General features: G+C 42.2%; 2 protein-coding genes and 1 pseudogene across 6 annotated transcripts in view; 2 read left to right on the top strand and 1 right to left on the bottom strand.

Annotated features, from left to right (window-relative positions):
* The window catches only part of DCUN1D3 (defective in cullin neddylation 1 domain containing 3), a 40,827-nt gene extending 31,822 nt beyond the window's left edge, over positions 1-9,005 (top strand). For all 5 annotated transcript variants that reach the window (XM_047713941.1, XM_047713944.1, XM_047713940.1 and 2 more), the window contains exons 2-3: positions 1,817-2,352; positions 3,617-9,005. In XM_047713941.1, coding sequence (XP_047569897.1) covers positions 1,922-2,352; positions 3,617-4,100 — 915 coding nt within the window. In that variant the 5' untranslated portion in view covers positions 1,817-1,921 and the 3' untranslated portion in view covers positions 4,101-9,005. The remainder of the gene's footprint in view (positions 1-1,816; positions 2,353-3,616) is intronic.
* Positions 9,006-14,188: 5,183 nt separating this feature from the next.
* The window catches only part of REXO5 (RNA exonuclease 5), a 35,876-nt gene continuing 25,119 nt past the window's right edge, over positions 14,189-24,945 (bottom strand). The window contains exons 14-20 of the mRNA XM_047713919.1: positions 21,326-21,430; positions 20,697-20,834; positions 18,298-18,390; positions 17,302-17,518; positions 16,914-17,101; positions 15,790-15,908; positions 14,189-14,482 (exon numbers count right to left, since the gene is read on the bottom strand). Coding sequence (XP_047569875.1) covers positions 14,401-14,482; positions 15,790-15,908; positions 16,914-17,101; positions 17,302-17,518; positions 18,298-18,390; positions 20,697-20,834; positions 21,326-21,430 — 942 coding nt within the window. The 3' untranslated portion in view covers positions 14,189-14,400. The remainder of the gene's footprint in view (positions 14,483-15,789; positions 15,909-16,913; positions 17,102-17,301; positions 17,519-18,297; positions 18,391-20,696; positions 20,835-21,325; positions 21,431-24,945) is intronic.
* Positions 16,050-16,180, top strand: LOC125091202 (uncharacterized; annotated as a pseudogene).

Raw genomic sequence — 24,945 nt, 5'->3', positions numbered from 1 at the left:
CAGGCACCATTTGGAGGAAATGAAAGCTCTTTAGGTAAGGTTGAAAGGTCCATCCTCTATAAAAAGCGTCCTCGGCCCCACTGCCTGTCTCCTAAAGGCTTTGAATTTGGATCATGAAGGGCCATGAATGCTGCTGCTTAGAGCTGGAGAGGCATGGGACTGACCTTGATTTTGGCCCCCGTTACCTACTGTACTTCTGGCTCCTGTTCTAAAGTTCATTAACATTGTGAGTTTGGTGGCTGCAGCTATTATGGCTGCAGGTAGATTTTTCCTACTAAGTTGTAGCTGGATCTTCTCGTGGAGTGGTTGAAGTTAAGAAGAGTCCTGGGGCGCCTGGATGGCTCAGTGGGTTAAGCGTCTGCCTTAGGCTCGGGTCATGATCTCAAGGTCCTGGGATTGAGTCCCGCATCATCATCATCATCATCATCATCATCATCATCATCATCATGCTGTCTGCTCAGCAGGGAGCCTACTTCCCCCTCTCTGCCTGCCTCTCTGCTTACTTGTGATCTCTGTCTGTCAGATAAATAAATAAAATCTTAAAAAAAAAAGAGTCCTGAGAAGACAGAGTTAGCAGAGAAATCACCTCACCCCTGGCCAGGAAATCTCTAGCAATTCTTTTAAAAACACTTTTAAGTAGCATAAGTAATAAATAAACCACCATGATGAGTTTGTAATATATCAGTGCAGATTTCTTTTTTTTTTTTAAGATTTTTTTTTTTTTTTTTTTAATTTGTCAGAGAGAAAGGGAGAGAGAGCGAGCACAGGCAGACAGAATGGCAGGCAGAGGCAGAGGGAGAAGCAGGCTCCCCGCCAAGCAAGGAGCCCGATGTGGGACTCGATCCCAGGACGCTGGGATCATGACCTGAGCCGAAGGCAGCTGCTTAACCAACTGAGCCACCCAGGCGCCCCAGATTTCTCTTTTTTTTTTATCTAGCAATTATTCTACCATTTAGAGACATTTGGATAAATCAGCCCCTCTTTTAAGGTGGAGACACTCCCTTGGAGGACTGAGCTTGCAGGCCTTGTAGGACCTTGCTGTTTAGTGTCACCTTGGCTTGTACTCCTCATGCGGCCTCCCAGAGGACCTGGTAGGGGGAGAACAAGAAACTGGAGGACCGGGAACTGGGGCTGGTGTTTGGCTCCTGTGGGTGGGCAGAGGAAGGGTGGAGAAAGGGCATTTCACCTACCGTGTGGGAGAGTCCCAGAAAGGAATCTGAGGGGATCAGAGACAAATTTTAGTTTGCTGTTTGGCTAGGACACTTCTTGTAATCCTGACTCTACAAATCCTTTACCTCATCTTTGGGCCATTGTGAAACCATATAGTTGTCTTAAATGTGGCTCCCTTTTCTCCCTACTCATTCTACTTAAAAAGAAAATCTGAGGATTTTGACATGAGAGACTAGAAGGTGAACTTTTTATTTACACCTTCTGGCTTAGCCCAGGACCAAATAGCTTTCTTATGGCAAGTTGGCAAGACAGATTTCCTCTGGAATATTTCTGGCAAAACTGTAGTCTTCCTTGATGCGTTCTGCACATGGATCAACCTCTTTGTAACCTATGTTACCTTAAGAATTTTAGGAATTTTCTTATTGGTTCTCCATATGTGTCCTAGCCCTGCATTTCCAATGTGAAGCTATGGAGCTTACAGGGGGGTGGGGGGATGGCGATGAACTCCGGGTATCTCCCCTGGTTCAGGGTTGGCTCACGGAAATAGAATGGTGCCCCAGGCTGCAGTCGCCGCAGGGGAAGTGAATGGAGTTTGCGAATGCCTGTCTCCCTGTCCGGTGGTAACTGCTCTGTAATTTTTTTCTAGGTTGGCTGGCTCCTCTGGCTGATGGCATGTTGAGACACGTGGGCCAGTGGCAGCGAGGGCATCTGATCCAGAGGGGGCCACTCTAGGGGCCAGGCCACCAGCACCATGGGCCAGTGTGTCACCAAGTGCAAGAACCCCTCATCAACCCTGGGCAGCAAGAACGGAGACCGTGACCCTGGCGGCAAGTCTCACAGCAGGCGGAGCGCAGGCCACCGCGAGGAGCAGCCACCAGCCTGTGGCAAGCCAGGTGGGGATATCCTCGTCAACGGGACCAAGAAGGCAGAGGCTGCCACCGAGCCCTGCCAGTTGCCAACGTCCTCTGGAGATGCTGGGAGGGAGCCCAAGTCCAATGCCGAGGAGTCTTCCCTGCAGAGGCTGGAAGAATTGTTCAGGCGCTACAAGGACGAGCGGGAGGATGCAATTTTGGAGGAAGGCATGGAGCGCTTTTGCAATGACTTGTGTGTTGACCCCACGGAATTTCGAGTGCTGCTCTTGGCTTGGAAGTTCCAGGCCGCTACCATGTGCAAATTCACCAGGTTAGTCACAAAAACTTCATGTCACCAGGTGAGCCGAGGAGGACAAGTGCACTTTTGGGCAGTGGGGCCCAGCTGGGGGAGAACTGGGTTGGCTTCTTAGGCTTTGGGGTAAGTCGTTCTTTTTTTGACCCTCTAAAGCTGGTGCAGCCCCAGAAGAACAGGCAAGGACCATCTTTGCCTGAGGTTAAGGAGTAACCCATGTGACGCCCTGGGGCCACACGCTGCTGCCCAGCCCCACTGCCCTTTTGGGACCTTTAATCTTTCTTCCACCGTTTTGCTTGTTCATTCCCTCACTCCCTCACCCACTGGATATTTATTGTACGCCTCTCGTGTGCCAGGCACTGTGAATGCCGGGCTGGGGAGCACCTTTGGGGAGCCGCCTCCATCAGTGCACCGAGCCCCTTGCCCCTTCTGGCTCTGCACGCATGGCCCTTGGCCGGTGTCTGTGTCAGCAAGGACAGTTGGCCTCGGTGAGCACAGTCGTTGTGCACATCGCTGTGGTCACGTGTCCCTGTAGAAGTGGTTTGTGGGGAGGGAGTGGCAAGGTCACCCCAACGTATGATTTGCAGAGCACTGGGTTATAAATAAGAATTGACTTTGAGCCCCGCCCCCCAAGGTAGGTTGCCCGGCAGACTTCGGATGCCTTCTGTCTTCAGCTGAAACAGCAGTCTCTGAGGTGATCATCAGTGAGAGACCAGGTTGTAACCTGAACGTGTTACGTAGATGTTAAAAATACATATGCAGTTTTTGTTTTTTAATAACAGAACTTTGATCTCTGGAGCAGACTTAGGCAGGTTTATCCAGAATCTTTGGCTCCAGAGATCTCTCTTGGCAGTCACCAAAAATATTCCAAAAACAAACAACCATAGAGAATCAAAAGGGAAGCAGGAAGACTCCCCGTCTGGGAGGGGGGTCTGCAGCTTAATCACTGCTGCAGAGTGGGAGATAGGGCGTCGGGCAGCGGACTGGAGTTTTGCTTTGAAAGGCTGAATAAGTGAATGAACCAAACGCCTTCAGCTGCTTACCATGTGCCAGACACTGTTAGAAGCAGTTGACACATATTTTTAGTCCTCACCAGAACCCTATGAAGTCAGGTGGTATTCTCACCATTTGACAGATGAAGAAATAGGACTAATTAGTGGAGGAGTTGGAATTCAAAGCCAGGTCGTCCAGCCTCAAAGCCATGCTCTTACTTTGCTATATTGCTTCTCAGCAGATGATATTGTTTATAAATATTAATTGTGCCCCTTCCTTCCTGTTGCAGGAAGGAGTTTTTTGATGGCTGCAAAGCAATAAGTGCAGACAGCATTGATGGGATCTGTGCACGGTTCCCTAGCCTCTTAACGGAAGCCAAACAAGAGGATAAATTTAAGGATCTCTACCGGTTTACATTTCAGTTTGGTCTGGACTCTGAAGAAGGGCAGCGGTCACTGCATCGGGAAATAGCCATTGCCCTTTGGAAACTAGTCTTTACCCAGAATAATCCTCCAGTATTGGACCAGTGGCTAAACTTCCTAACTGAGAATCCCTCGGGGATCAAGGGTATCTCCCGGGACACCTGGAACATGTTCCTTAACTTCACTCAGGTGATTGGTCCTGACCTCAGCAACTACAGTGAAGACGAGGCCTGGCCAAGTCTCTTCGATACCTTTGTGGAGTGGGAAATGGAGCGAAGGAAAAGAGAAGGGGAAGGGAGAGGTGCACTCAGCTCAGGGCCCGAGGGCTTGTGTCCCGGGGAGCAGACTTAGTGGCTCTATCCCAGGAGCAGCAGCAGCAGCAAGGATCTGCCTGCTGCCCTGCAGCCAACCGAGGAATTGGACCTTTCTGGAAATTACTGAAGATCCAGATATTTTCTACTTTACACCTTTCTCTGCCTTGTATCTGAAAGGGCTCTAAAATGCTGTATCATGTTTTAGGCACTTTCTTCACTTTTTGGTTATTTTGGTTATTTCTTTTGTGGGGGGTTCCCCAAAATATTTGAACCTGGCTACATGTTGTGTATTTTTTTTTTTTTTTTAAGCCTTCAGATAGAATAAGCCTGCCATTTCTTGCACAAATTAGATTTCTTTGTGGGGGAGGGTATAGAGCAGGGAGGGGGGAATGGGACGGTTAGGTTGAATTAACATTACAAGATGATACAGTGCCAGATCTCAGTTTTGCATATTCTGTTTTTCAGGGCAGGTCTGTACTGTGTGTAGTGCTGTTTACATGGTTGAATTTAGGTTGTAATAATTATTTTAAAAGATTTACACAGAATTGAATAGCAGTGTTAACTGTTAACCATACTGCATTAATTCCCAGGCGATTTAAAGCTCTTGGAGAGCCAAGGCCAGCCAAGAGCATTTGTAGTCTGGTGACAACCCCCTTTTAAGCTAATTTATCCGAAACCCTTATTTTCTTCACTTCTTGCTCATTCCTTCTTTGACCTATTGCATTTCATGTTGAGTTTATCCATCAACATGCTGCACCTGTCAGTCAAGTGAGCAGTTTTGTTTTTTTTTTTTTTTTTTTTAGAACACATAGTACTGAGAACCACTTAAGCATTGAATGCAGAGAAAGCAGTGCTACCTCAGTTTTGCTGGAAGTAGACTTTGATAGTTTTCTTTTTTCGATGAATTTTCTGTATTTTCATGTTATAAGTGAAAATACCTTTTTTTTTTTTTTTTTTTCATTTGCCTTGGAGCCAAAGTTTCTGTTCCTGGTGGTCGGAAAACTGTGCCTGCCGGCCAGCTGACTTGAAGGAAAACTGTGGTATGGAGCTCTGCTTGAATTTTTTTTTTTTTTTTTTTTTTTTAAAGTTTTTTTGAGTATCATCAGCTTACTTGTCTGGCAAGTGCAGATGCCTGGGGCTGGCCTGAACTCTGCCAAACAAATATAGAAGTGTATTTAATAGTTAAACGTGTGCCCTTTCCCTTCTTGCTGCACCCACGTTGTCACTTAACCCCCAGGAGTTATTTATTATCTTCTTTGTTAATGTCAGGCTCATTTGGGGTAATGTGATGACTGTTTAGGTTTACATGACCCTTCTCTCCTTCCCCTACCCCCAAATATGTATATATACATATATAAGATATGTATATATTTTACCTATATAAAATATATATATACACATATATGTATCTATATTCCTTTGTTTCTTTGCCTGCTAAAACTGGCCATAAAAGAGGGAGCTGCCTTCAATATATAAAGCATAAGAAGAGTGCCAGGGAGCGTCCTAAATGGAGGTTTTTGAATCTGAATTTGGACCATCCTCACTAAAGAGAGGATGAATTTTCTCCGCCTTTTCCTCACAAGGGGGAGGCCCCAGTTCCCCAGACTCCTCCATGTGCTTGCTCCATAAGGCCAGCTTTTGGCCAAACTGCCGCACAGGAGCTGACTCTGGTCCTACCTGGTTTCAGTAGAGGGTCCTTTTGTTATTTTTCCATTAAAAAAACATGTCCTCAAAAAACTGTACTGGAAGGGTGGGTGGCAGGAACTTGTACAGTTCAGCTCCCAACACTTGGGAACAGATTGAAAAGGGAATCTTTTAAATAAAATCTTATAAAATATTTATACTCTTGAGGTAATGAGAGTTTGTCTATTAAACATTTCGAGTTTTCTTCCCTAACTGCTTCCATCTGCCTCCCAGGTATATGTTTCTCAGCCTGGGCAGGAATTGCTTACTTTGAATTCCTTTATTAGGAACCTTATGGCTCTAGGCTCCCATCTTTCCAAAGTCGATTACTTAGGGAGTTTCTGCAGTCAATGTTTTTCCAAGATTGACATTGGCATAGGAAATGGTTGAAGTTTGATTTCTTTTTCCTTTTTTTTTTTTTTTTTTTTTTTTGAAGATCCTAAACCTGGCAGTTGCCCCTTCTAGAAGGGCAGAAGGGAAACTTTTAAAATCAGCCACAGCAAGTTAGCAGTACTGCTGGAAAGCTGAAGAGGGTCTCAGTTCAGATATCTGGCTTTATTCTAGCCTGACACAAATTCCTTATATAAATAGAGTTTCTAGGGGCCCCAGCAGGCTCTGTGGGCTCAACTGTAGTCAGGGTGCCCAGACTGAAGTCTTAAAGATACTATACTGCCTTCTCATCTAGCCAGTCCTGCAACCCCCAGTTTTTCTTGACTGTAGACTGGGTAGAGGTTGAAAAAGGGAAAAGGCAGGCTGCATCTAGCCAGGTTAAGGCTCTCTTCTTAGATTACAAGGGTATATGGAGAGAAGTGCACAAAAGGGCTTGGCACCGAGGGTCCTGAGGACTCTGGAGGAACTGGATTCCTTCCCCGGCCTACAAGGTGGCATTCCATGCATTAGGTGTGCTAGAGTGGGTGGATTTTGTTAACTGTTCAGCCTCCCCATCCCCCACAAAAAGAGCCATTAAATTATTTTTGGTTATATTTTAATGATCTGTTTGTTACAGAAATGCAGTTGAGAAACCGGAAGAGGGAGCAGTTAGGGAAGGACTTACAGGTTTTATCCAGGTTGGCATTCCTGATGCAAGGATTTCCAAGCTTCTGTAGTGGCTGTGGGCCAATGTCTGACTTGACCACAGGAAAAGCAGTTTTTTTGCAAAGGGATTGAAGGTGGGGTTTGTGTAGGGTTTTGTAGTCACACTGTCGAGAAATGAAAGGTCCCTATTCCTTTTAACCTAGAAATAGGTGTGCTGTTTAATGAGTGAGCCGTAATTGTGCGGAAGATGCCAGATGCATGCCCCTCAGGTAAGCCAGCGCGCTCTTCACTTTAACAGTGTAACATCAGGGTGGTGTGAAGAGGGGCAGGATGTGGACGCCATTTTGAAAATAGCAAATTACCTGAAGGTGACTGCAAGAAATTGAATATGGATTGGGAAATCCTTGGTTTTTGGCAAATGGCTTTGAGTTTGTGCTGTTTTAGGGATTAGAAAGCTATATGAGATGAAGTGTTGCTTCATTGAAATGCTTTTCCCCCATTCCTGCCATATTTGAATGTATCATTAACCCGACCCCTGTAATGACACTTTGCTATGCTTTAGCTGGATGCCTCAAGTTTCCCTCATCTGTGCCAGTTGGGTCCAAGACCCCCTATCTAGTCTTCTGATAAGAAAAATTAGAGCTGGGTAAAGATCCAAATTTAACCCAAGCCCAGAGGCCCAAAGAAATCCAACTGGAAATGTAATGTACAAGTCAGTGTTTTCAATATTAAACTTCCCTAAGGAAGGCACGAACTAGCCTTCTTGGAAAGGAAGAAGGGATTAAGCCACAGAGTATTTATTAGTTCATCACTGATACAGTTCTGATCTCCCAGAGACTCATGCCAAAATTCAGTCCTCAGTGCTGGAACCTGCAGGGTGTGGAACTCCATAGTTCATGTGATGGCCTCAAATGCTATACTATGCCAAACTGCATTAAACAACGGTGGGAAGTTACTGGGATAAGGACTTGGGTCTAAAAGTTTAAAAACCAAAACATCTATATTTAGGACTGGTTTGCCACATTTAAAGAGAAGTCTTGAGTGTAGGGAAACCCAGGAGTAGACCCAATTACACCATTACAAAGGCTGGAGAGAAGCTGCTGCTAGGTTTGTTTTAGCTGCCTGCTTTGCTGTTTTTCTTGTGTCTCTTAATGTTTGCTTAGTGATACTTGAACATCTTGGTAACTGACAAAGGTCTTCCCTTGGAGGGACTTGAAAAATACTGGTAACCGACAAAGGTCTTCCTTTGCTGGGACTCTAGCAGTAACTTGTATAAGCGGCTGAAAGGACTATTAAAGTTATTAGCGTGTGTTAATTGGGTCTCTTTTGAGGACCTATCTTATTGATCCTCCTCCTCCGTAATCTGTTGCTGAATCCTAGAGTGGGTTCCCACCTACCCCCTTTCAAAAGAGTTTATTATTTCTATGGTTAGCTGTAATTACAGCATACATCCAGTTTAACCTGGACTGGGGGCTGGGTTTTAATGAGGATCTGGATGTGTTTTTCCTTCTTGAGAGTTCTGCTTGAGCAGTGGTTGCAGAAGCCAAGATGATTCAAAAAGCTTTGAGTAACCATCAAGTTCTGCTTCTGATTCAGGTGCTGGGGCCTCACAATCCTCCCTACTCCTCTTGGAAACTAAGCCTGCTTTCATAGATACCTTCTTCCACCACCGACCTTCCCCTTTTAGTATTTACTATGACATACTCTTGGATATTGCCAAAGGAAGCCATTCAGCAGATGCTGTGTCTCTCCCCACCCCCACCCCCTTTTACTCCTGGATAAGTGTCTTCCCTCTGACTCTGGTCCCCAGCCCTGAGTCTGTAATTAATTGTTCTTACCTGTTGCACTAATGAATAGGATTCTAGGTTTCCAAGGGGGGTGGACTTGAAACAATAGGCAAATGGGGACTTGGATGAATTGGTCCTACAGATACCCTGCCTTAACCCACCGAGGTGATGAGTCTGCTACTCATGTGACCTTCCACCTTTGTGGATTCCTCTTGGTTTGCGACCAGTGTGTCTGTTTCTTGAGGATGTACAAACTTGTTGACAAAGGTCAATACTTTTGTTTGTATTCTCTGCACTGTTGCACTCTCCAAATGGCCCCTCGAATATTTTTATTAACTTGTTACACACACTTCTGTCTTTGTCTACATTTTTCTTTTGATGTTTTTTTTAATTTGGAAGGTTACCTGCTGTTGGATTTAATAAATTTGTTTACTTGACTACTGACAATTCTGAGAGAGAAAAATACCCCCACAAAAAACCCAACCAGTGACTTTATTCTGGGGCGAGATTTACCCATCGGGAGCCTCTTCCAACGTGATACTGGATAGAGGTTCCTTTGCTTTGGAAAATAATCCAGATGGTACAGGATCCTCAGACTTCAAACATGGATGTTGACTTCCCACTTACCAGCTTAATGGCCTTTGGGGTCCTGATACTTGTAGGCAAAAAGCAAATGAGTCCTCAGAGGGCCACTACCTAAACAGTCTTATGGTAGCAACTGATGTGGATTCCCATGAGGAACAAAAAGTGAATTTGAGTACTGTACTAATGGATGGCTCCTACGTCTATCAGGCTGGCAGTGATTAAGGCAAAGGAGACAAGCTGAAACTGTCAAGTGCCACTGCTGTGTGACCTTTGGCAAGTTAGTGAAATTCCAAGTTTCCTTATACTCATCTGTAAAATCAAGAGACTTAATTCCATCAGAGGGTTAGGATATAAGTCTTTAAAAAGCACCTAAATCACGTAAGTTTAAGGTTTCCTAAAGGATGTCAGGTGAGTAATGCAAGGAATCCAGAGAGGAAGAGATGGGGGTTGGCATGGTAACACAGGACCTTTCAGGTCACTGCCCCTCCTGGGGGCTGAATTTCTCTCTGTGCCAAATGGAGGGTGGAGTTGGGGGCGGGCTGCTTAGACTAACATGGTCCCTGATGGCTCTATTTGGCTCTTACATCCTAGAAGTCTGATTATGGTAGACCAGTTATGACCCTTAGCTTCCTTTCATTGTATTTTCTGTCTTGTTATTGTTTATATTCAGGAAAGCTATTGGCCAGCCATCTTACTCACTTCTTTGATGGAGGCCCTAATGACCTTCCCAAAGATTTCCAGCCTCATGTTGGTACCTCCTAAAAATAAGTAAGTACAGTGGTGGGACTAGATGTGCTTTTATTTTTCCTTTCAATTGGAAAGGACTTGGGAGTCATGGCTACATCCTTTAGCTAGGGAGAAGATTAAAAAACGTTTCCTCAATGAACTGGATTTTTTTTTTTTCCCCCTTTTCTCTTCTTATTACCAGGGTTAGCATCAGATGGAGGCTGGAAGGAAATGGGGTGGGGGTGGAGGGAGGTTACTTTTTTTGCCTCACTTAAAAGGTCTATCTCCAAAACAGGTACTTGCTCCCCAATTGGCTCTTGGGCTTGTGTCTTCTGGTCTAGGGCCTTTCTGACTTGAGCCCAGCCAGGGCTTTAACAAATAAGAGTTTTGGGGAATTAGAAAGTGAAAGATACTGATTTGGGTGCTTATATAGAGCCTGGAGCTATTCAAGGTGTTGATATGGTGTTATACAGATTATATATGGCTAAAATCCAATTTCTGATTAGATGAGGGGCAAGCAACGTCTTCACACCAGAAATGAACTTAACTGTATGTAGAATGGACTTTTTCTAGCAAAAAAGGTTTAAGAATGTAGTCCTGAGGGTCCAGAGAAGTACAGAAGAGTCACCTCGGTACTGGCATCTTCTTTTTCCTCAAATCCAGTTGCCAAAAGCGCATGGCTGGGTTGGCTCTGGAAGTCCCATTTTAGCTCTGGGTTGTGACCTACTTAGTCTTGGGGAAGCAGAGGTAAGAGCCAGCCTAACCTCTCCATTTCCTCTCCTTTGTTGTGACTTTTTCAGGAGGCCCTGTCTTACGAAAGCCGTGACACTTCTTTGGGCTTAATGTTCTTCCTGTGTAATGTTCCAACCTTGATTCTCTTGCCTCAGGGGTGCTGAAAAAGTCCTAGTGGAATGCGGCAGCAACGCAGTCAAGAGCGAGGCATCTGACTAGTGTTTTATAATCCATGCTGATGGAGACTCTCCACGGCCCTGTGTTTTATCTGGGGTGGTGCTGCCGAACTTGCTAGTACATTAAAATAAAGAGCTACAAAATGGTATGGTACCTAGTGTAAGACAAGACAGAAGAGAACACTCAGGCTCTGGTATACATGGACTTACATAGTAAAGGACACATTCTCCTTGACTGGGTAAGTAAAGATAGATAAACAGGTAAAAATCTAAATACTTGGGGGAGAAGTTGCTGTATGCCAAAATGAATTCGAGGAGGAATAAAGGTGTAAGTGTAAAAATTACATTATTAAAAAAAAAACATAGGGGGTGCCTGGGTGGCTTGCTCAGTAAAGCATGCCACTTGATCTTAGCTCAGGTCTCATTCGCATAGTTGTGAGTTCAAGCCCCTTGCTGGGCTCCATGCTGGGCATGGAGCCTACTTAAAAAACAAGCCCCCCCCCCCAGCCCTAACATGCAAAACCATATATACTTGCCAGTGGCTATTAAATTGATCTTGGGATCAGTCAAGACTTTCTGAGTATAAGAGCAAATAGAAGAAATCATAAGACTTCTAAAACTACCTTAAAATAAAAAACTAGAAACATATTTGCAGTAATCAACAGATGGACACTATACTTAATCCATAAGGAAACCTTAAAGAAAAACAGTTGGCCAAAAAGCTTCTGAAAAAAATAGATGCCAATCTACAGGATATTCAAATAAATAGAAATTTTAAAAAAACTTTCCATTACATAAATAGATTTAACTTAACAAATTAGCAAAGATTTGGAACATGTCCATGCTAGCTAACACAGTAAAAACTTCTGTGGGGTTAGAACAACCTTAAGTGTTCATACTCTTTAGCTCAATTTCACTTCTAGGAATTTTTCCTTGACAAATTTTTATCAAAGATGTATGTGCAAGGATATAATTGGTTGGGGGCAACTTCACTGTCAACAACAGGGGACTATTTTAGAAATTATAGCACACAATATGTTGGAATATTATGCAGCTATTAAAAACTGCTTTTGAATGATGTAAAAAGTATGAAAGAAGACTGAAATAGTGGCAGTTGTTGACCCTGAGTGGTAGCATTAGAAGCAATTTTACCTTTTCTGGGTTTTTAAAGTTTCCATTAATTGGTTTTCTTTATAATAGGGAAGAAGTTATTTACAAAAGGGGGAAAAAAAAAGAAAACAAACATGGCTGAGTGACCTAAACAATTCCATTATGGGCAAGGAGGTCAGAAAACTGGAGTAATATGTTCAAAGCTTCAATGAGGAGTTGTGCAAAAACCCTTGGGAATTGCTTTTCTCCCCCAAATGAGAGCTGCTTCTCTAGCAGCTGCCTTGGCTGCCTAAAAGGGTGTGGGAGGAAAAATGCACAAACGCACTTATGAATGGAATGTGTGTTTTGCAAGAGGCCAAGTTGGCAGCTTTGGCTTCCAAAAGGTGGGAGCATCAGCTGAAAGAACAGTGTGTGCAGACTGAGGCCTCAGACCTTATGGTTGGGCCCATCTCTGTAGGGGTCTGGACTTGGGGGCCCAGTGGGAAACCTCCCATCTAGAAGAAGGAAATGGCCTTGGCTATTCTTAGGAGTAAAGGCGGTGTTCTTGGCACGTGGAGCCTAAATTTATGTGATCCTGCACTTGGAAGATGCTCCGCAGTAAATGTCACTTATTGAACACTTAATGTGGGTTTTCCCCTAATTTAATCATCATAACAACCTCATGGAGTAGGTACTAATGTCCCCATTTTAAAAGTGAGGTAACAGGCTCAGAGAGGGAAAGTCACATAGTCCACTATTCTGTCGTTTTTCCACAAGCTGGATCTTTGAATTTTCACAGTAATCCTTAAAAAGATACTTTTTTCTCATTTTATAAGCTGTGAAAATATACTCAGACGAGAATAAGTGGTTTTCCCAGAAGCAGAGCTGAAGTGCCAGCCCATATTCAAAGGCAGACACTTATTTTGTCTGGGGACTGGGGTCTCGAGAAGTAAACAGCAGCTAAGCTCTTAGAGCTTTGGAGCTCAGCCGGGGGTAGGGAAATCACCCAGCAACAACGTCAGTTTCAAGGTAACCTCGGGCCCTTCTCTGTACGCACACCTGGGCAACTTTCCACTTTACAAGGGAGCTTCAAGTTGCCGTGTCTTGATCCTAAATCAAGCTCTTCAGTTCTGGCTCCTGGTTCCCAGCTTTTATATAGGGCTGTCTCCTATAGAAGTTAAATGATTAAACACTGCCTCAAATGCCCAATCTTAAAAAATTAATTTTAAGTATTCTAGTTATAAAAGTATTCTAGTTATTTAAAACCAAAACAGCCAAAAACAATTTGGTAACACCTAATTTTCCAGCCCTACCACATTTGACGGACAGCCTTCCAGGTTTTGTTCCAAGCCTATGCATATCTTTCTCTACTATTCTGTAACCCTCTAGATTTCCTACAACATACACTGGGAATGCATAATCCCGTCTTCACAACAATGCTATGAGGTATGTACCACTACTGCTCCAACCACAGAAATGTTACGGACAAGTTCACACAGGATGCAGGAAAGCTAGGAGTCAGCATCCGTCTGTATCCAGAGGTCAACTGCCACTTCTTGCAGCTCTCTTTTTACCAGAAATTTTATTTACATGCACATAATTTTAAAAAAATGGCTACCAAGAATTCGGTTGTGCTCACCCTGTGGTATCTCCTCTATGTGTGTTTGTGTGCAGCTGTACTACAGTACGTTACTACAGAAGTGGAATCGCTGGATCCCGGTGTATGGAGTAATTTACAAGGGTTTTTTGGTATGATACATACTGTATCTGGATTAGTGCATCTTTTGCAGAGGGCAGATAATTATCTCTGTTTTGGAGTTGTGTGTACCTGTACCCATATCCTTCCCAACACAGAATGTTAATATTTTGAGAGCTGATAAAAAAGCAGAGCAGTAGCTTTCACTGAAATTGAAGCTTTCAGTTCTAAGGGGGAGATCTGATAGGGTGGAGGCACCTACTGGTGAGAGGTGACATTGCAATCTCACTTAAGGGAAGGAAGCATTCCTACAAATGGAACGGCGAGCTTGCTTCCAGTGTTGGTAAAAAGCAGTCTTCCGCTCTCCTGTGTTTGTGGAGCTGCCAGATTTTCATTTCAGCCTTTCTTCCTTCAATTTTATAACAGCTGTTAATGAGAAAAGTTTGCCTTCTAGAAATTTCCTTCATAGATAACCTGATAATGGCTGGGTTTTCTCCACAGCAAAGTCCCTCCCTCTTAGTTTCCTTACCTACATATACCATTTAATAGGAGTGTTACCATGGAATGAGCACATACTACAGATGTGTAAGTCCACTGACACAAAGAAAGCACAAACTGGTTTCCTTCTCACCCTGTCTTAAGAGGAGAATGCTCAAATTTTAGGCATTTATTGAAAATTTGAACATGCCATATATAAATGGACCGAACTTCTTAAGTGGTACGCCATTTTCCACAAAAGCTGTGTGCTGGATAGAGAGGCTGCAGCCTGACCACATTCTCTGCCACTGCCCGTGAGGGCTAATGGCACATGGAAAATGATGGGCAGACTCACGCACACATGTTTGGCGTGGTGCTTTCTTCTTCATCTTTTATTCCCATCAGTCCTAGGCCAGAGAATGATCCGTGAGTGCTGCAAACAAATGAGTGAAGATGGGTTACTAATCCACATGGTTTAAAAGAATGGTTACAAACTCATAGGTAAGAGGTGGTGGGTGAGTTTTTTTGGGTATGTGTATGGGGTGGGGCACAGGCAGGTAAGGCAATTGAACGAAACCTGCCTACTGAAAATGGCTCAATGGAAACAAGTCCTAGAGTCCTGGAATCAAGTCAGCTCTGCCATTTAACAGATGGGAGGCATATCTCAATCTAGGGTGAATGACCTCAAAGTGAGCTTTCATTTTTTCAACTATAAAACTATTAAATACTTAAGTTACTATCTCATGGGGCTTTTGTGAGGACTATCTAATAATAGGTAAAATATACAGATCATTTCCTTATGCTTTCCTCATATATCATACAGATGATTCACCAGGTACCAGGCTTTATTTTATAAAGTACTTTATGGGCATTCTCATTTAATCCTTCAAAACAGCTTATGTACCTAAACTAGGTACTGATGCAGGTATAATTGTTCTGTCCACATTTTAAAAAGAATCAAGCTCTTGGTTGTTCAACAAGCTGAGTGACAGAACCAGGTAATAAAGGCAATCTACCATCAAGAGTCCTTCTAAGTCATGTATGTTGTAAAACACTTGGTCCAGTGGCTGGAATGCAGACATACATCATCCAGTACATGTTCATCCACCCACTCATTCCAGAATTGCCTATCTTTATGCTTTAGGATTTAACAGGAATTTTTCTTTTAAAGAAAAGATTTTATAGTTGAAAGGGTTTGGAACTCACTGGTTTATTCCAAATCTCTTATTTTACCAAAGGGAAATTGAGACCCACAGTGGGAAAGTGGCTTGGCCAGTTGTCAGAGAAAGTATGTGATAGAGCTGGGACTGGACCCAGAGTTCTGTTCTGTTACTCTTCAGGCTTAGAATCAGCAAAGATGGGGATGGGAGAAGGCAGGACCATGCTCCTGAAATATAATCTGGTCTGGGCCTTGCCCTAGATCTTCTTTGACTGTTTTTACTCAAGTGGGAGATTAGACAGCTGCTTTTTGTCCCACAGAGGCTGTAGGATCTAAGGCCTCTGGCTTTAAACGGGGATGAACTATCTCCCTGAGGGGCTAATAAGTCTTATTATTTAATTAATAATTTAATTAATTTAATGGAAGAGCATATGTATGTGTAAAATGGATATATAATACCTAAGAATGAAGAGAGGATTCCTTAAGTCCTCATTTATGTGCTGGAATGTCAACAAAAAGGCCTTTCTCTCAGCTGAAGTCTAGAGGCCAGAATCCTGAAGGGACAACCCTTTAGTCCTTACCTCTTGGTTCCTGGCAGCAAGATGAGGCAGAGTGTGCCTGGGCCCAGGCTGTGGTAGAGCTTTCCTATCTTCCGGCCCCAGCGCCAGGCTGCTATCTTTGGGTGGTCCATCTTCAGAGCCTAGGAGCAAAGCCAGATGTTGACACTCAGCTGGAGTATCCTCTGCTCACCTTCGGAGGGGCTGCAACTCTCTTCAAGTTCTAGGACCTTGGGGTCCCAGAAAAGGCTCTGTATAAATCCTCTATCTGAAGCTAAAGCCCAAGCTTTGCGCAGTGGCAGTATTGTAGCCAATGAGGTTTATCCGAGGCGCGATTCTCGCTAATTGAAGCTAAAGCCCATACTTCAGGGTTCCCTGTCCAGGCCTTTGGTCAGTTTAGGAGTACAACTGTTGTTCTTTCCTCCATTATGGATTGGGTCTTCCAGGGCCCTGACACAGAGGAACCACATCACTAATGGCCCCTGCCATTAAGTATCTTTGTGACCTGGGCAAATCACTCAACTAGTTCTGGTGTCTATTTCTCATCTATTAAGTGTGGGAGATGAGACGAGAACAGGGTTTCCCAAACTTCAGCCATTCACCTTCTACCTTTACCCTTTTACTTGTGTATCCTAATATTTTTCTTTAAATTTTCTGCCTTCATCTCACTAAAATAGATCTGTGAAGTCATCGGTTCAATGTGATTGTTATACAAATGTTAGAATAAGATCTTAGCATAAAAGTAGGGGGAAAGGTCCATCTATGACCACTAAAAATCATCTTGTGTATGTACTACACTTTGGGAAACTCTAGATTACCAAAGACTTGCCCAGGTCTTTAACATCTTATGTTAGCCCCTCAAAGTCCCTTGGAGAGCCACCTGGAGGATTAAAAGCCTAACTGTAGCAGATATGGAGTGGGCAAAAGTATGAGCTCTTAGAGAAAGAAAAATGTGTCCAAGGGCTGGGAAGCTAGAGAGTGAAATAAAACTAGTACCAGGGGAGGGAAAAAAAAGATCCAAAGGCTTAAGTGTCACTTGAGCTGGACTCTCCTAACTTCCATAAACATGAGAAGGCCAACCACTGCCAAGAGCTAGCAAACCAAGGCAGCTACCTCTGACACCAGGATACACTCACTCATTCACTCACCTGTAAGGCCTGCTGCTCAGAGGGGGGAGGTATGACACGAACCCCTGGGGGCCTTCTTGATTCAGGAGGCAAGCCCCTGAGCCAAGCATGGAGATGCCTGGGGGTTAGGGCATGCCGGCCTTTCAGCTTCCAGTCCTTGCCTTTGAGAATGTTGAGGGCCCTCTGGGCACTGCCAAAAGTTTTGAATTCTGAAAGCAAGAATAGTCCTGTTATTAAGGGCCACAAAGCCTGGTCACCATCCAGGGCCAAGGGAGGACAGAATCAGCTTAGTTAATGTGGTCTAGCATCCTAGGTGGGGCTACTTAGTGAACATTTCCCTTTTCTGACCTCATGTTATCACCATCCCTAATCTCCTTCCCCAAGGTCACATTCCATAGCATAGACTTACTCAGGAAACAGTATCTTTTTTGCTTTCCACTTTTAAGATCTTTAGGCAGGATGACCGCTTCCAAGCCAAGGAAGAGGTTGGACTGTTGTAGTAAGTGTTCTTTGAAGGTTTCGCTCACTCCAGACAGGTATATTGTACCTCGGTTCTCAGAATCTTGTTCTAGCTCATTCACAAGAGTGTTAGAATCAAGGGTGAGCTCTGTCACAGGCCTCTGCACCTAACCAAGAAAGATGGCATTAGTGGTACAAAGTCACCACTCGGGTGCCTTGGTGGCACAGTTCATTAAGTCTCTAACTCTTGGTTTTGGCTCAGGTCATGACTTCAGGATTGTGAGATCAGAGCCCTGCACTGGGCTCCACGCTCAACGTGGAGTCCGCTTGGGACTCTTTCCCTCACCCTCTGCCCCTCCTCCCTCTCTCAAAATAATAAATCTTAAGTCACCACTTCAAACTTTAGGCCTATTATATACTAGCAAGAAACTTAATTCTGTAGTTTCTTTATCTGTATAAGGAGGCATGATAAATGCCTGAGGACTACAGTAAAGACCTGATACATAAATACAAATGTTTTTGTGTAAACATACTCTCTCCCTTTCCTCCCTGCACAAACACCCTGCAATGGAGCCTAAGTTCCCTGACTTCTACCCCAATGAAACTGTTGATCTGCATAAGAAACTTCAAAACACCATTTGATCCCTTTGAAAGCTAAAGGAAAGGGCAGCTACAGAAAAACACCCAGAATAAACCATCTAGGGTCTAAGGTAGTGATAAAAAAATACAAGGAAGACCCCAATGTAGCCCCAGGCTGATTCTGACAAAAATGAAAGCAGTCATGTTTCAGGTCACTGCTAGAAGAATGCTGAGCTTGACTGAAGACTTCCCAACACAAAATCATCTGCTCAGGCCTCTTGAGGGCTTTTCTCTAAGCTTTTATATACTAGGGCACTATAAATAAAGGCAAAAGGGTGCTGCTTTTTGCTTTCTCTGGCCACTCTACCTTGATGCAGGCACCTTCCACCAGAATGCCATCCAAGGATTCTATGGCCAGCTGGGCAGCTTCCAGGACTTCATATTGTATACAGAGATGTGGCTGTAGGAGAAAAGAAACAAAAAACAAAAAATCCCAAGATTTTCTTATCTCTGCTTTCTGGGCTCAAACTGCTACTAGAGAAGGGACTAGGAAAGGGCCCTGAACTAGTGGCCAAAGCCACCAAAATGAATTTCTCTTTGCTGTGCTGGGCTAGACAGCAACTGTAGATCAACTTTAAGTAGAATCACCAAAGTTCAAGAATCGATTTTTCAGCCAATAAATAACCTTTACTTGTTAATTAAAGTTGAAGTCTTCTCTCCCTGGGTGGTACAGGCAAAGCACTAATAAATGTTTACTAACCACCTTTTCATATTTATTACGAACCACTGAAGACATCACTTGCAAGTCATTTAGATTCTCATTTGTCTCGTTAGCCTGTAGGCTTGGGGAGGTTAAGTGCTTCCATTGGATAGGCTCTATCTTCAAACTGACTGCTTTTCTGCTTAATAAAGTGATGTGCAGCATCATCATGGGGATAAAAGTGCTCCTACAGAAAAGCTTCATGGTACTAGATTTGGCAAGTTTCCTGAATGTGACACCAAAAGCAGAGGTGATGAAAGTAAGACAAATTGGACTTCATTAGAATTAAAAAGTGCATCAAAGGATACTATCAACAGTCAAAAAGCAACCTTATGAATGGGTGAAATTTTTCAAGTCACATAACTAATGAAGATTTTCTATCTAAAATACATAAACTAAAACTCAGCAACAAAAAATCAAAAAACCCAATTAAAAATAGGCAAAGGACTTGAATAGATATTTCTCCAAAGAAGACATACAGTGGCCAATAAGCATATAAAAAGATGCTCAGTATCACTAATCATAGGGAGATGCATATCAAAACCATGAGCTACTACTTCACATCCATTAGCATGGCTAGTATTGAAAGAAGAAAGGAAGAGGAAGAATGACAAAATAAGTGTCAGCTGAAATACAGAGAAATTGGAACCCCTGGCACTGCAGCTGGGAATGTAAAGTTGTGTAGCCACTGTGGAAAACAATATGGCAGTTCCTGAAATTATACATAGAAATATTTAATCCAGCAATTGCACTTCGGGTATACACCCACAAGAACTAAAAAGAGACATTCCAATGGATATCCATACATCTATATTCACAGCAGCATTATTCAGAATAGTGAAAAAGTGGAAACCATCCAAATGTTCATCAACAGATGAATGGATAAAATGTAGTACATCCCCACACAATGGAATATTCTGTCTGTCCTTGAAAAGAAATATTCTGACACATGCTACAGCATGGATGAACCTTGAAGACATTCTGCTAAGTGAAATAAGCCAGACACAAAAGGTGCTGTATGATTCCATATACAGGATGTATAATAGAGTAGTGAAATTCATAGAACCAGAAAGCACAAGAGTGCTTATCATGCCTGGTGGACAGGGACTGAAGAGTTATTGCCTAAGGGGTACAGAGTTTCAGTTTGGGATGATGAAAAGTTCTGGATACATTCCAAGACCCCCAGCAGATAACCTGGAACCACAGAGAGTACTGAACCCTATAAATACCGTCTTTTCATATATATAAGTTAATCTAAAAATTAGGCACAGTAAGAGATTAAAACAGTAACAATAATATACTGCAATTAAGTTATGTGAATGTGGTCTATCTCAAAATATTCCACTGTTACTTACCCTTCTTGTGATGATGTGAGATGATAAAATGCCTGTCTGATAAGATGCAGTGAGGCAAGTGACATACACAGGCATTGTGAGGTAGTGTTAGGCTACTGCTGACCTGATGATGTGTCAGAAAGATCATCAACTGCTTCTGGACTGTGGGTAACTGAAACCATGGATAAGGGGGTACTACTATACTTAATAACAGAACTGTATATTTAAAAAGTTAAAAAGGCAAATTATATATATATTTTACCAAAAAAAGAGGAAAAATCCCCAAGACTTAAAGCAGGAGGTTACGGTCCCCTGACATATACTTCCCATCCCTTAGGTCCATCTTTGCAGGGAATCTTCTTTTTATTTTTAGGTATGAGAGACATTAATAAAAGATTTGGAGAAAGCACATTTTAAACATCTAGGATTCTGTACTTCGATCACTTTGCAAGATGGCAGATTCTTAATTCTCAAAAGAATCAGAGAATCTGGCAATACTGGGTACGCTTTATAGTGAGTCAAGAACTATGTTATCAAACAGCATGGCTCATATTCCAGCTGGTGACAATCAAGCTCACATCCCTAATATTTGTTGTGTGAATGGCCCCAGGAGGCATCTGAATTTCCAACACTAATCTAGAGGTGAAAATCCAAGTTTTCTCATTTCATTACCTGATGGGTTTCAAGAACAAGAGTCATGGACCGGACTGGGCCAAAGCTCTTAAACAGCCTTTTCAGAGCCCTGAGGTTGCAATTTTTGCTAAATGGCCCAGCATAAACAGTCGACATCTCTGTCCACTTAATCCTCATCTATAAGAAAAATAGAATACAGTGAGGAGGTGAATGTGGTAAGAGAATTAAGTCAAATCTAAAGAATACAGTCAAACCATGGAATAGTTCTGCTTTAAGGAATTTCTCAACACAAACACTTGCTGAATATACAAAAAATTTGTATACAGGGATTTCACAACTGCATTATTTGGAAGAGCAAAATTTATAAAGCACCAATAATGAAAATAATAGGTATATCATACAGTGGAATACTATATAGCCATTAAAAACACGGGAAATTAAATTATGACTGACATGAAAAGATATACACAATACACTGCTGAATGAAAAAGTTGCCAAATAGAATACATAAGTTTGATTCCCATTTTTTAAAAATATTTTCTAAAATATAAATACATAGAAAAATCTGGAGAAATATAGAGCAAACTTATTAGAGTATGCATACTTTCTGTAATGCAGAGAGATTATAACTCATTAAATAAATCATCTAGCACAACTCATTTACTTACCCTCTTGTTCATTTCCTCAGTGAGGTTGGGTGAAAAGGGTTCAAAAGAGAACTGGACGATGCTGAAGGGAAATAGGGGAATTTCCACTCTGGCCTGCTCAAGAACCTGCAGAGAACAGGAAAAACAAAATGAGGCAGGTACCTACTGTCTCCTGGAGGTGAGCCACAATAATATAAATAAGGATGCCTTTTTACCCATAGCAAAAAGCAATATGGGGCTGACTTTAAGGTCTAGAAGAAAATGGTGACACCATGTATCCTCCTAGAAAACAGTAGAGTCAGTAAAATGATGTAGGACCCATGCCTTTAGCATTACTAGGAAAAAGAGTCTAACAGAACCTTCAAATTACCTCTAAGAAATAAGCTGAATTTCAGTAGAACTCCCAACATTTTATACTGTTAAAGCCTACTAGTAAAGACAAAGAAGAAGAGGCTTAAAGGACTCTGGGAAGAAATTAAGACACATGGAAGACTTAGATGAGGTACAAACAAAATTACTCCCAGAAAGAAAAAGTACAACTAAATGCCAAGATAACGGACACAGGTCACAATTTTAATATTGCACAGCACTTGACTACAAGGAAGAGGGCTGACAGCCTCAGAGAAGTGCTTTTGGGGAAGAATAAGGTATAAAGAGATGAGATATTGCAGGGAAGGGAAAGAAGGAAACAACACCTCTCCCCCATCCAACCTTGTACAATGCAACCCAGAAGAAACCTCTCACACTGGTGATTGTCCCTTGGACAGAAGCAGTGTGGACCTCGCATTCAACAATTTGGTTTGTGTTGAGGCTGCCTCAGAGACTAGTTTCTGTCTCACTTGACTCAAAGCACTGATGGTACTGGAAGCATTGTTTGGAAACTCCTGAAAAGGAGTAATGTCAGCAAGGTCACGGACTAGAAAGCTTCAGGCCCTCATTCTTCCACAGACACCAAGTTAATAAAGAGACCAGAATACCAGTTTGTAAGAACTCTAGAGCCCAGCTGAGAAGCAACAGCACCAAGACCAACAAAAAACCCCAAGGAATTCCAGAAAAAGGGAAAGGAAAATATGCAGAGTTTTGTGTGCCCACCTATGTTCCTCCCCTATCCTTCCTATACTCCCTCTGGATGGAAACAAAAGAGGGGGACTCCACCTCCAATATTATGGCTAGTCTGGGGTTGCCTGAGAGACTAGTTTCTGTCTCACTCAACTAGAGCAAAATGGGATAGGCAGCCTTGTTTGGAAGCCACTGAAAACAAATGCAATCATCATAGCACATTAGAGCTGCATTCCACAGGCAGATGCCAAAGGGAGCAAGAGATCATGAGCACTGAGAAGAAAAACACAAGATCCTTAGGGAATCTAAAAGTATACAGGCAGGCTCAGAGAATATATATCCTCAAACTGGTTTGAGAGGTCCTGGAACCTCTAGCTGGGCTAATCAGTGAAAGTCTTCCATTCCATGATGCCAGGTCATAACGATGGGAGAGGTAGTTGTGTGTTTTTTTTTTTTTCCCCAAATGATTAGGTCTCAATAAAAAAGATTATAAGGCATGCAAAGAAATAGGGAAAAAAGGCCGACAACAAAGTAACAGTCCAGAAATCAAACCTAAAGAAACACAGAGTGAACTACAAGAGAACAAAGACAAAGGAATCAGGAAAATGCTGAACAAAAAGAGAATATCAACAAAGAGTAAGTATAAAAAAATGAAACACACTAATTCTGGAGCTGGAAAACACAGTAAGTGAATTGAAAAATTCACCAAAGGGGTTCAACATCAGATTTGATCAGGGAGAAGAAAGAATCAGCAACACAAATATAGATCATTTGAATCATGGATCAGAGTTTAAAGAAAAAAGAATGAGGAATGTAAGTAGATCCTAAGATGGGACAATGTCAAGACCAATATACATATAATGGGATCGTGGAAGAAGACAGAAAGGGTCAGAGAGCTTATGTGAAGTAATAATGGCTAAAAACTTCCCAAATCTGAGGAAAGAAATGAACACAGAAATTCAAGCTCAAAGAACTCCAACCAGGATAACTCCAATAAATCTAAAGAAGCCCACTCAAAGACACATTATAATCAAGCTGTCAAAAGTCACAATCAAGGAGAGAATCTTAAGAGCATCAAGAGAAAAGCAACTCATTACATACTAGGGAACTTCCTTAAAATTATCAGTGGACTTCTCAGCAGAAATCTTACAGGCCATCATAGTGGCATGATAGATTCAAAGCGTTAAAGGGGGAAAAAAAATCAATACTGTAGCTGGCAGAACTCTGCTTCAAAAATGAAGAGGGGTGCCTGGGTTGCTCAGTCCTTAAGTTTCTACCTTAAGCTCAGGTCACGATCCCAAGGTCCTGGGATCGAGCCCTGCATTGGGCTCGGTGCTCAGTGCGAAGCCTGCTTCTCCCTCTCCCGCTCGCCCTGTTTGTGTTCCATCCCTTACTATCTGTGTCAAATAAATAACTTTAAAAAATTTTAAGGAGAAATTAAGATTTTCCCAGATTAAAAAAAAAAAACTGACTGGGGCACCTGGGTGGCTCAGTGGGTTAAGCCTCTGCCTTTGGCTCAGGTCATGATCTCAGCATCCTGGGATAGAGCCCCACATCGGGCTCTCTGCTCAGTGGGGAGCCTGCTTCCTCCTCTCTCTCTGCCTGCCTCTCTGCCTACTTGTGATCTCTCTCTGTTAAATAAATAAATAAATAAAATCTTAAAAAACAAAACAAAACAAAAACTGACAAAATTCATTAGAACTAGACCTAATCTGCAAGAAATTGTAAGGGAGTCCTTCAAGACGAAAGAACATTAGACAGCAACATGAAGCCACATGAAAACAGTTTCCAGTAAAGATGAACATGTGAACCAATACAGTAACCTATATGAAGGTAATTTTGGTGTATAAATTCACTTTTAATTCTTATTCAAAATTTAAATGACTCATGAATAACTATATTCCAATGTTAATGAATATACAATCTAATAGATGTGACTGAGTAATTATTAAATGAATATTTACTTATTCACTTTCATGATCTAATTTACTAGTAACTTTTTCTCATTTTTTTTTTTAGTATAGCTGACACACAATGTTACATTAATTTCAGGTATACAACATAGTGATTCAATATCTCTATATGTTGTGCTATGCTCACTACAAGTGTAGCTACCATCTGTCACCATATAATAGTATTACAATATCATTTGCTATATTTCCTATGCTGTACCTTTATATAAAAGTGCAATTTAACAAAGGGGGGGAAGTGGAGCTTATAAAAGTACAGTTTCTGAATGCACTTGAAATCAAGTTATCAGCTTAAAATAGAATGTATAACTTTAAGATGTTATATGTAATTGCAATAACTAAAAGGAAAATATTTATAGAATACACAAAAGGAAATAGAAAATTATGTCACTACAAAAAAATCAATGGAACACTAAGGACAGTAGAGAGGAAAAGAGGGACAAAAGCTACAAGATATACAGAAACGAAACAGAGTAAGCCCTTCCAATCTAGTAATCACTTTAAAAAAGTATCAGCAAACCTAGATGTCCATTAACAGATGAATGGATAAAGAAGATGTGGTATATATACACAATGGAATACTGTGCAGCCATCAAAAGAAATGAAATCTTG

The sequence above is a fragment of the Lutra lutra genome, chromosome 18, assembly GCF_902655055.1.
Source record: "Lutra lutra chromosome 18, mLutLut1.2, whole genome shotgun sequence".
Lineage (NCBI taxonomy): Eukaryota > Metazoa > Chordata > Mammalia > Carnivora > Mustelidae > Lutra > Lutra lutra.
This window is presented reverse-complemented; position numbering and strand designations above follow the sequence as displayed.